General features: G+C 31.5%; 1 protein-coding gene across 1 annotated transcript; it reads left to right on the plus strand.

Moving 5' to 3' along the window:
• The first annotated feature begins 10,647 nt into the window (after nt 1-10,647).
• LOC130673883 (uncharacterized) lies at nt 10,648-12,319 on the plus strand. The gene is made up of 3 exons (XM_057479097.1): nt 10,648-11,657; nt 11,803-12,053; nt 12,123-12,319. The coding sequence occupies exons 1-3, from the start codon at nt 10,648-10,650 to the stop codon at nt 12,317-12,319; spliced, it is 1,458 nt and encodes a 485-aa protein (XP_057335080.1).
• The last annotated feature ends 5,484 nt before the right edge of the window (nt 12,320-17,803 follow it).

A 17,803-nucleotide genomic window follows, 5' to 3' on the forward strand; every position in this document is an offset into this window, starting at 1 on the left:
TTTTTTTTTGCAGATGAGGAGAGTAATAAACATTGTTACAGCTATTTTATAAGAAATAGATTTAAAATGGAACTATGTAACGCTGGCTGAACAATCCATGTGGACATTCGCGTTGCGCTCATTGGACCCCAACGGTCATTTTTAAGTGTGGAGGTGCGTTACGTCGAGATCGAGCGGGAAAATATTTAATATCGAATACGAAATAAAAATTTTTATTTCTCGCGTGAAGCAACTTCGTGCGGTAGTCTTTTTCTTTCGTTGCTTCTTATCTTTGACAGCTGTACGGAAGGCTAACAAAGGAATTTCTAATCAGACCAGCCAAATGCAGTTGTGTGAACCGAGCGCTACTACATTTAAATCATAACAGAGGTACAAGTTAAACGGTGACTAAGAGTCTAGCACAAAGAGTCTCCAACCGCGACTCTTTACCTCCCGCAGAGTACCACCAAATTTAACTAGCCTCTGTTCGATGCGGCATCCGGTCTTTTGTTAAATTAAAAGTCGATCCATATTCTAATATCTTTTTTATACACGACAGTACATTTATTCCTCTTTAATAAAAGAATATAAAATCGCAGTAACGTCTTCGATATAAGTTTTTTTGGGCAGCTGTGTCAATATCAAGACGAGTTTCTTAGCTAGAATACATAAAAACGCATCCGGTAAACCACTAGACAATAGAATTTGAATTTATTAAATTGTCCATCAGCCAATGAAAATTCAGCTATCGAAGCCTTTGTTAAGTTGGTGGCCAACCAACCGTGACGTGATATTGATAAGACCCAGCCCTTCACGTTTCGTCTTAATTACCTTACCTGACCACCAAATCTGCAGTTGCCAGGCAAGCGTTCTCCTACTTTCATACCTAGCTCCGAGTCCCAAGATAGAATACTTCCCCTCAAAATGACACCACCCAGCCACTTCCTCGATTGCACTCCATCTTCGATCCTCCACTCAACTTATCACTATATTGACGACCATATTGATCCGCCCTTCTCTAATGATCACAGTTTTGGGAATAGCCACTCACCATTTTCCGATTGGTTACTCTAACGTTTAAGGGACCTATGTGATTACCTTCTTATCATAGAGCCATAATGTCCATCCAACCACCGATAAGCCGGGTGCACATTGGTCCCCCAAAAAATTAGAATACTTACGTGCGTAAGTAATTCTCACTACCTAGTGGGAGTTCACCCCCTTTCTCCATGAACACCCCAGGGAGAACGAAGACTCCGAGCATATATAAGGAGCAAGTCTTTTCTATTGTAGTCGCCTCACCTTTGTCTTCAGTTATATTATTTTTCTTTTTACATCGATCATATCGTCTAAATACTCTGAAGCGATCAGATCTATTTTACTTTGGTTTAAGACTCCAGTCTAATTTTTGATACATCTCGATAGAGATACGGTTCATTTTTCCCATTACAAATTGTTATTACTTTTCAATTATCAAATCCGAAGAATAATTATTGCCTATTTTTGGAAAACGGGCGTAATATAATATTTTTCTAGATATTCATATCATTCGTGCAATTATTACTCCAGGTCGGAACGTACGATTACGCGAATAGTGCGGTTTACTTAGAAATTATCTAGCCTTCTGTGCGGATGCGAATTTAGGCTTTTAAATTCAGCGAAGTGACAGTGAACAACTTGGTGCCACTTAAGAAGAGCCAACCTCGACGTGACCACCTCCATTCATCACAACTCGAAGGGTCCAATTCGCCACGGGGTATCACAGCCATTGTCCAGCCAACACCAGGCCACAGCAGCCAGCACCTGTTGTATTGAAACAACAAACATCTTCAAAACTAAATAAACTACCTGTATCTGTAAGTCCTGACATTTTTATTTTTAACATTAAGAAAATATACATATTCCTGACCTATGAAAAAGATTAGTACTATAGTAAGCTTACAATTTTTTTTACTGTAAAATGTTAAAATGCATGTATCTCATGAACAGTGCACTTTAGCAATATAAGTGTCATAAGCAATTTTGTAGAGGATAAAATTTCCTAAATGATTGGTCCTATGCATATTTTTTGTAAGATGAGCCATTTCTTCACTATTAACAAAAATAAGTGAAAAAAGTGAAAAATTGACTTTCGGAGCTGATACAATCGACATGGATCGAGTTAGACCAAAACCGTTTCCTACACTTTTAAAAAGCACCAATTACTCTACAAATAAAAACTGGTTTCAAAACGATAGCTTAAAATCGGGCTAAGTTATAGTAATTTAAAAAAAAATTTATTCGATTTACATGCTTTTTAAATGGGAAAACTTTGATGCTCGATAAAAAGTATTTAAAATTAAAATTAAGAGCTGAAATTTTCAGGAAATTTTTCTCTCAACATAAGCAACAAAATTTTCTTGTGTCCGTTAAAAAAAAAAAATGTTCGTTTCAAATGGAGCACCCTAGAAAAAGATACTAAAGTTTTTTTTCCTCTCTCGATCATTTCGCGAGATCTAGAAGAGGGTGCGACAAGATGGTCCCCCTGAAAATTTGATCAAAAAAAATTTTCAAAAAACTATAAATCCAATATATTTGCGCACTTTTAGCCCTAAGCATGACACCTGAGGCAAAATGGACCAGCCGAAAATTCTAAAAAATGATTTTCATATTTTTATTGTAAAAAGTTAATTACGTTTTTAAATAAATTGATTTTTCAAAACGGCCTTAAAAAAAAATCATTTGACATGAAATTAGTTAACACAAAAAAAAAAGTTGATTTGACGATACCACAAAAATTCGTTTCACGAAAAGTCGAGTTAAGTGGTGGTATCGAGTTTTTTTTTTTTTTTTTAATAAAATACATAAAAAAAAAAAACGCGATGATAAAAAGCAATTGTTTGATGGAAAAACAAAATCTCAAGAGTTTAATTTACTTATTAAGATAAACAATTTATTTTCATTCTGTTTTAATAATTTAAATTACTGTAAGCAGTATTTTTTTGCATATTGTAAAAGTTTGTGTAAGGTTTTCTTTTTTGTTACGAATAATTATCTAAATACATTATATATAAATAAAATAGAAATATTTGGAAATAAAAGAATTAGATAATGACCTACAATGATTCTAATTAATAATTTAATACATAATAATTATTGATAATTAAAGCAAAAAAATGTAATTGTTAAATAACAATTATGAGAAAATAAAAAAAAGTATGTTTATTAAAAATTTATAAATTTATGTTAATGGTAATATAATAAATAATGATAAAATAATAATAAATGAAGATTAACGAATTAAAGTATTTTAAACTTATCAAAATCGAAAAAATTTAAAAAAGCTCGGTATCGTTTCTCGGCGTCAGGATCATTTGCTTCTGAAATCGACACTTCGCGAATTACTATTTGTAATTTTTCACCCCCTTTTTTTTTGTATTTATTTCTTTATTCTTTTGACCGTCAACCACTGATATTTTGTTACTCTCAAGCTTCTGGTTTCGTTGATAATCATCATTTGGTGATGCAATGTTTTGATTCCATTCACGTAGAATATGTTTTTTCGGCGGCAAACCATTAAAATTAATTATTGTGTCGTTATTAATTTGTTTTTCTTTAACAGATTCGTAGACTTCTTCTTTTACAGGATTAAACTCAGTTTTTTGTTTAACTTCTGGCGCTGGCAATTGGTGGTGAACCGGATATCGATAAGTTAGTTGATAATATTTTCGTCGATAGTGAAGCGGCAATTCATCCAAATCATTGTAGTCAATTGTTCCGGTATTGTTTAATTCGCGTATCATCATCGCACATTTGTTCTCCCAATTTTCCTGACTGCGAAGTCCTTTTTTGCCAAATATCCGATATTTTTTTTTCGACACCTTTGAAAATTGCCGTCGTTTTGGGTGAAAATATTCGACGTGGGAGTACCAGTCGGCTGTAACTTTGAATACTTTACCTAATTATTAAAATTATTTTTTATCATTACAATAAATCTATTTGCATCAATTAATAATTAAAAATTAACCATTAATTTAGAATTATTTATAAATATTTAACAATATCAAGTAACTAATAATAATTAATTTTTATGGATTATCATTAACGGAAAAAACAGTTCTGTAAAAGTTACAGAATAAAAAGTGTAAAATTTACTGATGACATTATTTGTAAAATTTACAGATAAAATATGTTATTTTGACAAATTCATAAATGTTATTTTTATAAATAACATAATGTAATATTAGCAGATAATATTCTGCAAAAATTACATATTTTTTCTGTAGATTATACAATATTACTTTATGTAATATTTACTTATAGTTTATGTTAAATCTACATAAGTACACTGTAAAAAATCCGGTGTGAATCTGGAGTGAATTCGGATTGACATTAAATCCGAATTCACTCCGCATTCACTCCGCCACTCGGAGTTCCGAAGTTTTGTGTGCGAGTGTGTGTTTGCGTGCATGTGTGTGTTTAGGTGTGTGCAGGTGTGCGTGTGCGTGTGTGCAAATGTGTGCGCGTGTGCAAATGTGTGCGTGTGTGCAAATGTGTACGTGTGTGCAAATTTGTGCAAACGTACACACACACGCACACACCCACACATTTGCACAAATTCGCACACACGCACAAATTTGCACACGCGCACACATTTGCACACACGCACACATTTGCATACACTCACACATTTGCACACACGCACACAAACACCTGCACACACCTCAACACACACATGCACGCAAACACACACTCGCACACAAAACTCCGGATTTGTTACAGTGTATTTGCATAACTTGCTCTGTATTTTTTACATAAATACTTCTGTGAGTTTCACAACTTCACTATGTAACTTTTACAGCCTCAAAATGTAAAAATTACAGATTTAGGTTTACTGAACTCACAATGTAAAAATTACATTTTTGGTTCTGTAAAAATTGCATAATTTAATTGACAGACAAACATCTGTAAATTTTACAGACTTTTCTGTAACTTTTACAGAACTGTTTTTTCTGTGTTGAAATGTTTATGTAATGAAAATATGTAGGGACAAATGGGTGATACTTCAACTATCAAGTTTAAATCATTAAATACAGATCATAAATGGTAAAAAAATTATTAATTCCATGTTTATTAAGTATCATATTTCACTTAATAAACATGTATCATATTTCACTTGTGTTCAACGCTAAAGATCTATTAATGCATAATTACAATTATTCATTATAAGATCTTACTTTTTCAGTAAAATATTTAAATTTACGGGGTAATAAAAAATTGAATAACATGTTTGTAAAAAAAAAAAAAAAAAATAAATACTTAATACACGAGAACTTGATTTTCTATTTTACACGGTTTAAAATTTAACACTATTTGTTACACTGTGAAAAAATATAATAAAAAAAATACATTTTTCATATAAAAAAAAATATATTAAGCATACATAAAAAAAAAAAAATATTTTTTTTTTATTTATTTATTTAAATTTTTAGGCCCTGAAGCCTTAGCTCCCTAAGGGCCTTACAATAAATACAAAATGATAAATATATATAGAGAGGCGCAAAAATAAATTTCATAATAATAATAATAATAATAATAATAATAATAATAATAATAATAATAATATTGTAAATAACAAATAATTGTAAAAATTACAACAACGGCAATAATAAGTTACGTTGTCTCAAAGCAAGTTGATCAATTATAATTTGCTCTGTACAAATGACAGTAGTTAACATAAAATTTAGAATGTACAGGAATTACAATCATTGATTATCTTTATCTATAAAAAACATATAACATTTAGATCGAAATTCATTGTAATCAATAATTGTAACAATCTCCTCCGGTAATTGATTCCACACTCTAACTGCCGTAACAATAAACGAGTTGTCAAATGTAACAGTCCGAGCATACGGTAAACTTAATACATCAGTTTGTCTAAGAGAACGTGCACGAACTGAAGTTAAAACACTGAAGTCTTGCAGTAGTATTCTATCATGATGTAATCTCAGCATCTTATAAACACAGCAAGCAATCAGAAACTCACGCTGACCTGATAATGTCAGCCAACCAATTGACCTTCTGCTTGGAGTAATATGCTCATATCTCGCCAGTCTGTAAATGAACCTGATGCAGGCATTGAATTTTCGCTGCAGCTTTTTTCGTAAAGTGCCTGACATGTCAGTGTAGGCCACTGTACAGTAATCAAAAATAGGTAAAATAGTTGCTGCAACTAATCTTCTACGCATAGGAAGATTAAATAAGTCACTGTTCATTTTCAATCACGCTAGGCAATACATTGATCGATTGCACACTGCAATAACTTGATCATGCCATGAAAGAATATTATCCAAAATAACACCTAAATATTTAACAGAGACAGAGTAGTCAGTAACTGTATCACCAATCATAATCTTCCGAGCAGCAATACAAGCAGGATCATTTACATGCTGAGGGGAACCAAATATAATTGACCTAGTCTTTGAAGCATTTAGCTTTAAGAAATTATTAGAACACCACTCAACTACCAAATTGACGTCCTCATTTAATTTTAACACTGCATCGTTCAAGTCAGACATTAAACAGGATATGTAAACTACTAAGTCATCTGCATAAAAGAGATGCTTGCATTTAATCTGTAGACCTAACCCTGAGACAAATAACGAAAACAGAAGCGGCCCAAGCACACTACCTTGCGGGACACCGCTCTGAGAACACTGCCAAGAAGATAAACTATCTCCATGCTTAACAGCTTGGGTTCTGTTAGATAAATACGATTCTATCCATAGTAGAGCTCCTGACGATAGATTTAAGTTCTTAAGCGTTAATAACAACAAACTATGATCAACACAGTCAAACGCCTTGCTGAAATCAAAGAAAACAGCAACAGTAACCTTGCGGCCATCAATTGCAAAGCGAATATCATCACATAGTCGGATCACTGCAGTTTGAGTATTCATTCCCTCTTGGAAACCCGTCTGATAAGGATCCAACAAATTATTTACTTTAATGTAGTAAATGAGTTGATCGTGTACACAACGATCCAAAACTTTAGATAAAGGACACAAGATTGAAATAGGTCTATAATCATCATAAGACTGCGGACACCTCACTTTAGGCAAAGGTAACACAATAGACTTCTTCCATTGCTTCGGAAACTGGAATGTCCTCAGAAAAATATTAAATAAATTAGCAATTGATGGCAGTAAAATTTGCTGTAGTACTTTGTAATAAGTAATAGAAAGACTATCTGGACCAACAGCTGTAGTAGTGATGCGCTTCATATTTCTCTTAATATCTTCCTCAGTAATTTCAATAAAATTAAACTGATTCGTGGAATTGCTATCATTTATACAGATATCTTGATAGTTATCGCAATCGCGCCTAGAACTACCAACAGACACAAAGTAGTTATTAAGCCGATCCAAATCAAAATCTGGTGAAACAAACACCTTAGAAGAATCTCTTAACAGACCCAGTTTTCTGAAGTCATTCCAAATGGCTTTTGGACACTTAGCATGCTTAAAACGGTCTTGCAAATAATTCTTCTTAGCTTCAATAATCCGCTTCTTTACAAGACGATGGACATTGCAGTACTCCTTATATGCATAACCAGATCTACGATAAATTCTATACAGTTTATCTCTGCGATGCTGCAAATCACGAATGTCATCAGATATCCAACGAGCAGGCGGACGAGTTACTTTTATCACACGCTCAGGAGCAATGGAGTCAATAATATGCAACACATTCTGATTTAAATGAGAAACACTGTCATCAACTGACAAATAATTATCACAGAATAGTACTGACGAATTATTGACTTTATCAGCTATTGACTCACTACTAATAAGACTCCAATTTCGATGACGGAATGTCAACGGAGAATGCCTAGGAACACTAAAATTTAAAGTCATACTAATAATGTCATGTCCAGAGAGAAAAGGCACATCAGATTGACACGAATTAACCAAATTATTGTCATTAATTATACAATGATCAATCCACGTGTGAGACGTAGCAGTATGATGTGTCACTCTGAACGGAACAATGGACAAATTATATGAATTACAAAAGTCAATCAAATGCGCTGACAAATTAGAATTAGACAACATGTTTATATTTAAATCACCCATAATAACAATATTTTTATAAAACATAAAAAGCTCACTGAAGTCACTTTCAAAATTATTTAGTAAAGCAGTGTTCGGAGGGCGATAAATTACCGAAATTAAAATTTTATTACGTAACGTAGATCACACTTCAGCAATAATATACTCTGGATGACCATCTAGTAGATTAGAAAAACAGCAAATGATTCTTGGTGATAATGTATCACATATAAATAGTAAAACACCTCCACCATGACGTGTCTTCCGGTCATTACGGAGTAGGTGGAACTCAGGAAGGTGGACTTGGGCATCAACAACACATGACGAGAGCCAAGATTCAGAAACAGCAATAATATCATAATCCAAAACTCGAAAATAATCACGAAACTCGTCAATATGCGGAACTAATGACTGTGCATTTAGATGACAAATTTTTATATTAACTAATGAATTGCAAATATTATCACACTGCTTAGAGACAACGACACTACGTTATTGGTTTAAGCCAGGAATTTTTGTTAGATCCATCGACGGTAATATCTTCAGTGGCTCAGAGCCATCTTGAAGTCTAATACATACAGCACTTGACGCTATCTAAACATTTTTCTTGCTAATCATCGGGAACTGCTTCACAATATTCTGACGTAGCTTATAAAGTGCAGATGGAAAACGTCTGTTGATATAAACCGGTAATTTACGTGCACCTTGAACTAATACATCAGCTGTAATGTCTCGACGCTTTTTCTTCGCCTCGAAAAATTTATTAACAATATGCGCAGACTGACACTTAACGAGAACATCACGAGAACGCGAAGAATCAACTCCAGCAACAGCTATCTTTCTTTTACAAAGACGCTCCACCGATGAAACACAGTTGACATCAATCTCTTGAAGTCCCAAAAATGTACTCAAATTCATCACAATATCTTTCAAATTCTCAGAAGGCATCTCAGGAATTCCAGAAACAACAAGTTCATCAGACAATTGTTTTGTTTCCATAAGTAGCTGGCGGACTTCAATATCTTGAATTGATTTCACATTGCTTAAATTATGATTAACCTCCAAAGAAACAGCAGTAGCATTTTTAACCATAGCAACACGTTTTTCTAAGTTGACATAGTACTCACGTAAATCTTTGCAAAAGACACTCAAGCCATCCAGTCTTTCAACAATACTAGTAACTTGCGTACTAACATCTTTAAGTAACCCTAACTTTTCATTTATCTCTTGAATTATTGTAGATTCTGGTTCAGGCTGAGGAAGTGTCTTTATACAAATAGGACACTTATCAGCAACAAACTTCACAACATCAGATCTTGAACGCAGAGCAAATCTTACTTTTACACATGTCAGATGAAAACAATGTTTACAAACATCACTCGTAACTGCATGCTCATCGGTAATCGAGCGAATACAAATACCGCACCAGTTAGTAGGTTTATCCGGCATAGTATAGATGGCAGAAAATACTTTGCAACTAAATAATTAATAGGTTAGCACACTATAGCTAATACTAAAAACACGTGCTATGAAAACTTAAGATTCGAATTGCTGAGCAAAATAACTATTATCACCAAAGTAAAATAGCACAAAACGAAAACAAAAAATTGCTTAATTAACTCAACACAAAAGAAAATTTTTAAATTTAATGCAAAACACAAAAATGATAAAAATATAAGGAGCGAAATATAATACAACTGTTCAGATTGCGCCCTCTATCGGTTTTTATATAATATATACAAAAAATGTATTTTAAGTATGTTGAAAATATATCTTATGTATAAAAAGTACATAAATAAAAATATATTCTAAATATACAAAAAATACAATTATGCAAATATAAAAAATATATTTTCATTTTAACCAACAACCTAGAAAAAATACATATAAAATTTATATAAAAAATATATTTTTTATATATGTTTTTTTATATTTCCATAATTATATTTTTTATGTACTCTAAGATATGTTTTTAATATATTTAGAATGCATTGAAAATATACAAAATATATACGAAAATTGGCCAAAAGTTAGCTATTTAAAATATATTTCTTATACATATTTTCTATATATTTATAAATTTTTAATATATTTTTTTTGCATGGGGGTTGTGTAACTTTCACACTACAGATTCAAACCGAAAAAAACCAAAGAGAGAGCAGAAATAATCCAATTAATTAGAAAAGATGGTAATTTCGAAGAATATTTGAAAGGCAAAATAAGGCCCATGTATCAATCAGGTAAAGTTACTAGTCCACATGTTCCTTGTGCTTATTGTAAAGGACTATATGCACAAAGTTTTTTATACCGTCACTACAAGAAATGTCCCGCGGTTACAATTACGAAAGATTCTAGTAAAATTAGACACGTGTCGGCATCCCAAACACTTATTGCTTGTGGTCTTGATGCTAGTAACACATTACATAAGCTACGTGTTAAAGAAGAAGTATTCAATATAATGAAGGCGGACCATATATCTTTAGTGGCTAAAACAGACACATTGATATATCTTTTCGGTGAACAATATTTATAAAAACATAAAAGAGCTCAAATGGCCGTAGTGTGTTCTAACAAAATGAGAGAGTTAGCTCGACTTCTCATAGAATTAAGAACGATTGAGAAAAATAAAAAGTTTTCATTAATTGATGCTATGACTCCATCATTTTTTGACAAAGTGTTAGAATGCGCCAAGAGAGTTGGAGGTTACGATCCGGTAGAAAAATCGTATAGAGCTCCGAGTTTGTCGGCTCATCTGGGTACATCACTCAAACAAGCCTGTGATTTACTTATCACAGCATTACAACGAAAACAGCGTTTCATAAAATGTGATGACCCAGAAGCCAAAATACAAGCAGCTAAAAACTTTAAAAATCTTATTGCAACACAATGGACCACAGAAATAAGTAGTTTAGCTTTCAAAGATCTAAACGAAAAAAGGTGGAATAAACCAATTATTTTACCATTGACAAAAGATATTTTAAAATTCAAAAATTACGTTAATAAAATCGCGAATATAGCTGTTGCTTCACTTCAAAATTATCCCAATAACGCGCGTGAGTACAAAAACTTAGTAAATGCAACACTCACATTAACAATTTTATACAATAGACGATGTATAGGAGATGTACAATATACTAAATTTCAAGCATACCTAACAAGCTTTTCAACATCTAATCAAGAAGAATTTATGAATTCTTTATCATCATCAGAAAAAGTTTTAACCAGACACTATAAGAGAGTCGTAACTGGAGGAAAGGGAAGTAAACCAACTGTAATTTTATTCCCTCAAAATCTTCAAGACTTGATGAATACTCTTATAGATATTAGACTAAAGACAGATCTCGTTTCACAAAATAATCAGTACTTATTTGCACATCCTGGTAGTGATCGTTGGATAAGAGCTGATACAATTATTCGACAATTCGCTCAAAAATGTAATCTAGATCATCCTGAACAAATTTCATCAAATAAATTACGTAAACCAATCGCAACAGTTATGCAAATCTTAAATCTTAGTCAAGATGAAACCGAACAATTTGCGCAATTTATGGGTCACACTGAAAAAACTCATAATGAATTTTATAAGTGAGTAAATAAAAATCATTATGTACTTATTTATTTTTAGAAGTATTAGTTCTTGTTTAAGTAAAACGCTTGAAAAAAAAAAAAACTATTAATCGTCCTTGACATTTTTTTCAATTACATATAATTCTTTTCTTTGTTTCGTTAGACTACCACAAGATATTTATCAAACCGCCAGAGTGTCTAAATTATTAATACTTATGGACAAAGGTGATGGTAATAAATACAAAGGAAAATCATTAAATGAAATAGATATTAATCCAGAAGTAGATGCGGTTGAGTTAGAGGATACTGATGATGATGATGATGATAATAATGATATTGAAGCTGATAATGATGTTTCATTCAACAATCTTATGCCTGACTACAAGAAACAACCTACATTAACGAAAGTAAAATGTAAGTAACTGTAGCATTCATTTTGCCTTCGTATGATATGATGATAACAGAAAAATATTATTATTTTAGCTTGTAAACAAATTGGTCGAACACCATGGGCACCAGAGCAAGCGAAAGTTGTCAAAAACTATTTCAAAAGGGACATTCAACTTAAGAAAGCCCCTAAAAAACGAGAGTGTGAAGAATTAATAAAAAACCATCCCGATTTGTTGAAGAACAAGGATTGGATTCGCATTAAAACATACGTTTATAATTTATATCGTTAAAAATAAAAAATAAATATCTCTTTTTTACAGTTAAATCAACTTTTTTTATTTAACAAAATAGTAGTTTAAATGTACCTGAAGATCGGAACATTTTTCGCAGAATAAAAATAAAAAATCAAAATGAAAAGTAAAAAATCTACTGGATCTAGATTTCTGAAATATTTCCCGAGTCAAAATTAAAACAGTAGTTTGAGCCTCCAAAGCCTCAGTTCTTTTGATGTTGGACTTCTCGCTGAATGTAATATGGTATTTAAGTCCTCAATGTCCTAAACGAACCGCATGGAGGACTTAATCACCTTTTTAAAATGGTATTGTAACCCTCTATGGCCTACCATAATTTTAATCTGTAACTTCGAATAAGCTCAATTCTTTAGCATGATATTATTGTCATACATAAAGAAATTTCCATCTGATCGTGAGCGTCCAAGTAGCAGTGCGGCAGTGGTTGTGCTTCATATTCGTAAGGTCGTGCTTTCGAATCCCGGCGGCAGCAGATTAGTTTTCAGCAGTTTTTTTCAAACTCTTCGGCAGTTTCTGTTTTCCAACACATCGTTTGTATTTATTGTTCTCATAAAATAATCAATTAATCATATACTAATAAGTCAAATCACCTTTTTAATTTTGACTCGGGTTCGCATATCAATCGGCAATTGCAGCCACCGCCAATCACCCCTGAAGTCACTTTTGAGCGGTCAAATTACATAAATTTTTTCATTTTCGTTGTGTAAAAAAACGTTCTGATCTTCAGGTACATTAGTTGAATCAATTATGAAAATATTAATTGAAGGGATTAGAACTGAAGGACATAAGTGATATGTTTTTTTTTCAAATGATAGTGGTTATAAGCTCCTAAGATTTTGCTTTTTCAGTAAAAATATGAGAAAAAAAAATTTTATTTTGTCACTTATATTCTTTAAGTTAACCAACCCTTCCAATTAATTAAAACAAAATTTATGATTATTATAAAAAAAATAGCTAGTAATTAAAAAGTAATAATAATAGTTATTAATTATGTCACGATATTTGAATATCGCGGCATCTTCGCATCAGGTCGGAGAAGGGCAACAGATGGCAGCACACGCTGCTCAGCACGTCTCACCCATTGTTATTATTATTATACTGTTATTATTATTTTATGCATTATTTTATTTTTATTTACTGCGTGATTATTACTTGTTTAATTATCTAGGCAAAAATTGCAGCCGAATCATTAAAAATTACTGCATTTTATAAACCTGCCAATGGATTTTATAGCCGCCGGGATAATTAATTGCGTATTTATTTATTTTAATTATTTGATTATTATTATTATTATTTTGGTTGGTTGGCGCATGCGCGGCAACGCAACAGTTGGCCTCGGTGAATTGATTTAATTTAAATAAATTTACGGGCATTATGACTAAACTAAGGGACTATTTATGCATAAAATTATATAATTAATTGTACTCTGGAAAAAGAATGGCCATTTAATGTCAAGAGTGGACAAATTACATGCCAAACAAGTCATTGCATCATGTTGATGTCGATGAGTGAATTAACATGCGACAGAGATAGTGCTCCATTGGTTGAAAAGAGAAACCATTACAAGATGGCGCCGGCCGAGGTGCCGGCATGGGACTCACGTGCTGCCATGGTCAGACGTGGATAAGCTTTTGTACGAGTAAGGTGTGCTGTTGCTGTGGCAAAATTTATTGATATTGAGACGCCATTTGAGCTGTTTGGCATAATTGGAGAGTAACTGGCAATTTATATATTTATATTGATTGGAATTGTTGGCCGTTGATTAAATTTGCCTTTAAATATACACCAATGGAGCCAATCAGAGTTCTATACTACAACGACGACTGTAAGTACCTTTGTGCTTAATTCATTGGCGTGTAATTTGTCCCGCGTTGGTGGCCATTTGGGTATATCTCACGTGTGAGTGAGAGAGAGGTTTCAATATATATATATATAGTGCGTAATTCTTTGTCCCGGCGATAAAAATTAAATTCAAAAATTGGAAGGTAAATTTATGATTTTATATTAATAATTATTGGTGACCGTATATGTTATCGACGGTAAATAATTATTAATATTTATTGGTATTATTTTGTATTTTTAATAATTATTGGTGACCGTTCTGATATTGACGGTAAATAATTATTAATATTTATTGGTAGTATTTTGTATTTTATTAATTATTTGTGACCGTATATTATTGATGGTAAATAATTAACACCATTTATTATTATTATATTTTATTAATTATTGATGACCGTGAATTGCTGCCGGTAAATAATTGGTATTATTTACAATTATTATTTATACTTTCTACTCATTATTTCGAAGAGTGTGGGAAGACAATTATTTTTTTTGTTGCGATTTAGTATTCTATGGTAATTATTAGTTATATTATTTATTATCTGTGGTAAATTTATACCCACCCGTAATTTTGTGGTGATCAGTATTCACCATTTGGAAATTTTGCACTTATTTAAATATCACCAGTGGGTGCACTATTATTTTGCGATAACGATCTAAGTTATGATCAGTGCTAATTTATTTTGAGTTTAATAATTAATATTGCGACATTTATATCGTGCGTATAAAATTTATTATAATTAATCATTTATATTTATTGTTTACCACGTGCGAGTGGTAACAAAGGGGAACATTTGTTATTAATTATTGTTTCGTATGTGACTATTGGTCACACAAAAATCTATATTGTGAAGTGAAACATTATTATTTATATTTTTGATTATTGTTAATACCCGTTGAAACAATTTTGTGTATTAATTTAAAATTATATCGGGTAAATGGCTACCAACCCGGGATTTAATTAAATATTATTATTATTTATTTATTGCATCTATCTCTTTCTTGCTTTTCCTTTTCCAATACCTGAATACTGCTCTCTGTTTATTTATTATTTCATTTTCATTTCATTTTCTTATTTATTGTTAATTTGTTATTTTGTTCGTGGGGTACACGAACTGGCGCCCAATTCGGTTGTCTAACCCAGCCTGAGAAGAGCTGTGTATCTATTGGGGATCGTGAGCATCTCCAAAGGACGTTTTTTAGTTTTGTTGATTATTTTTATTTTCAGTTTTACCATCGGTGGGCCATAACGCCTATTTGACACTAACCACACTCCGCCGTGGGTAGTGTGAAATAGTAGTGAACGTTATAATTAATAATTGATAAAAAGATAATTCATTATAACAAAATTGATTGAATAAAATAAAAATTTGAGCAAGAAAAATAAGTTGTTTTTCTAATGTTACTAATTTATTATTCTTATATCTATATAGGAATGACTCTTTTGCAATAATTTTTTTGACTTATTTAATTTGACTTTGGCTGAGCTTACTTCCTATCTCAACTTATTTCGTTGACTCGATTGGGACTTTCTAAGCAATTCGATCCAAAATGTTTTTTTTTTTTTTTTGAACTATCTGGCCGATCAATTTAAAAATCGAATCAGCTCTTAAAACCAATAATCGCTGATCTTGGAAGGAGTGGATAATGTAAGGGTTCCCTTGCAGAATCAACTTTTTTTTAATTGTTTTGTTTCATTGTAATAAAAATATTTCATGTGAAGTAAAAGATCCAGTGCCTGATAACTGCATGTTATTTCTAATAGAGATGTGCAAATATCGATCTATAAAAACATACGGAGAAAAAAATATAGGACATTTTACTTAAAAACGTGAGTTGAAATTACGAAATTCATTATATCTTAAACTTAAAAGGCTATTGAAATTGTGTGATTTGTACCATTTTGAGACTTGTTATTAATATTATTACTATTATCATTATTATTATTATTATTCATGATATGTGTACTAGTGTTGGTGTCATTTTTTATTCTTCAACATCATTGAAATTGAATGAGTTTCAAGCCTTGATCTCCTGCGTACGAATCCCATCCTTAGTCTGTCGGCCCAATATCTTCTGAACAGAGGTATCTGAACTTGTTATACATATTCGTATATGCTATTTCTAGCAATCATTAAGTTGATTGATCTGCCTTACAAATCGTTTAGTAATTTTTAGTCACCGTATAATACCCAGTATTACGCTATTTATCTGATAGCGTAATACTGGTAATTTATCTGATAATTTCTGTCAATTTATCTGATGGACAAAAATTACTAAGCAGATTGTAATTTTTGTACACTTTAGAGTATTTAATGCATAATTTTGAAATTTCTAAAGAATACAAATCCTTGAATCGTATAATTAAATGTATTACTCAACGTTTCGTAATAATTTAGTGTACTCTTTATAAATAATCTTTAATAATAATCTTTAGTAATAAAATTAAAAATATAGCATTTGGTTAGATAAACGTAAAGTAGTAATTAACATTTTGTGTTTCTTACTATACATTTAGTAATCAATAATAAAATCAATGGATTCATCGATTTGCATTAGTATTTCTTAAAAAAATATATTGAATATTATAAGATTTTCGAGTCTCGTTTTCTCTGTATACATGTAGTGATCAAGTAAAAATTTCTCAAGTAAAAAGTATTAAGAAAAAAAGCCAAAAAAAGTATTAAACAAAATAGCCATGATAACGTATTCAAACTTTAGTTTTGCTAAAATGACTCAAACATGATTGTCTAATGAACATAGGCATATACGCCTATGCGCGGTTGCCAAGTCTCGGAGGCACGTGCTACTATTCGATACATGGATGCGAGTACTATTTTCATAAATCTAAGAGCGTATATGAATATTAGTCAAATACTCCATCGCGTATCAATTCAGTGAACTAATCAGTATAACTGTAGATGTATGATAGTCAAAATGACCTCCTCCACAAAATTCGAATATAGCTTAATTAATAACTCTTTAATGGATTAGTTACCATATACACATGAGTACCTATTAGCCTCCGGTTTTACGTAGTGGCCTCCGAAATCGGAGGTGACAACGTCTGTTGCATGTGTGTATACGGAGGCGACAGTGTCCCTAGGCATATATATATATATATATATATATATATATATATATATATATATATATATATATATAAATAATAATTATAAAAAAATATTGGTTCAACTATAACCAATGAAATAATTGGTATAATTAAATAATTATTGGAAGGGATGTTACTACCTGGTAACGGCTCTTCTGGCAATCGAAAAAGATTTCAGTTCCCTAAGTGAGCTCATTCGTCATTGACGAAATTTTAATTATTTAAAGGCAAAGTCCTTAATTTTATTAAATCATTAATAATGGTGATCTAATTGTTTATAAACTGAATTATTAAAATATAATTCAGAAGTTTTTTTTTTTTTAAATAATTGTTGAATTATTCAAAAGTGGTAATTCATTTAATTAATAAATAATTTTGATAAACATCCCAACGATTATCAAATTTAATTTGAATTATTTAAATATAATTCATTTGATGAATAGAATTCAATATTGATAAAATTACATCCATTATCAAGGGTTAAGAAGGAAGAATAATAAATAACAAAT

Source organism: Microplitis mediator, chromosome 8 (assembly GCF_029852145.1).
Source record: "Microplitis mediator isolate UGA2020A chromosome 8, iyMicMedi2.1, whole genome shotgun sequence".
Classification (NCBI taxonomy): domain Eukaryota; kingdom Metazoa; phylum Arthropoda; class Insecta; order Hymenoptera; family Braconidae; genus Microplitis; species Microplitis mediator.

Coding starts and splice junctions, on each gene's coding strand:
- LOC130673883 (XM_057479097.1), top strand. CDS start 10,648: ATGAGAGAGTTAGCTCGACTTCTCATAGAATTAAGAACGATTGAGAAA. Junction 11,658..11,802: donor ACTCATAATGAATTTTATAA/GTGAGTAAATAA, acceptor TTGTTTCGTTAG/ACTACCACAAGATATTTATC. Junction 12,054..12,122: donor TACATTAACGAAAGTAAAAT/GTAAGTAACTGT, acceptor TTATTATTTTAG/CTTGTAAACAAATTGGTCGA.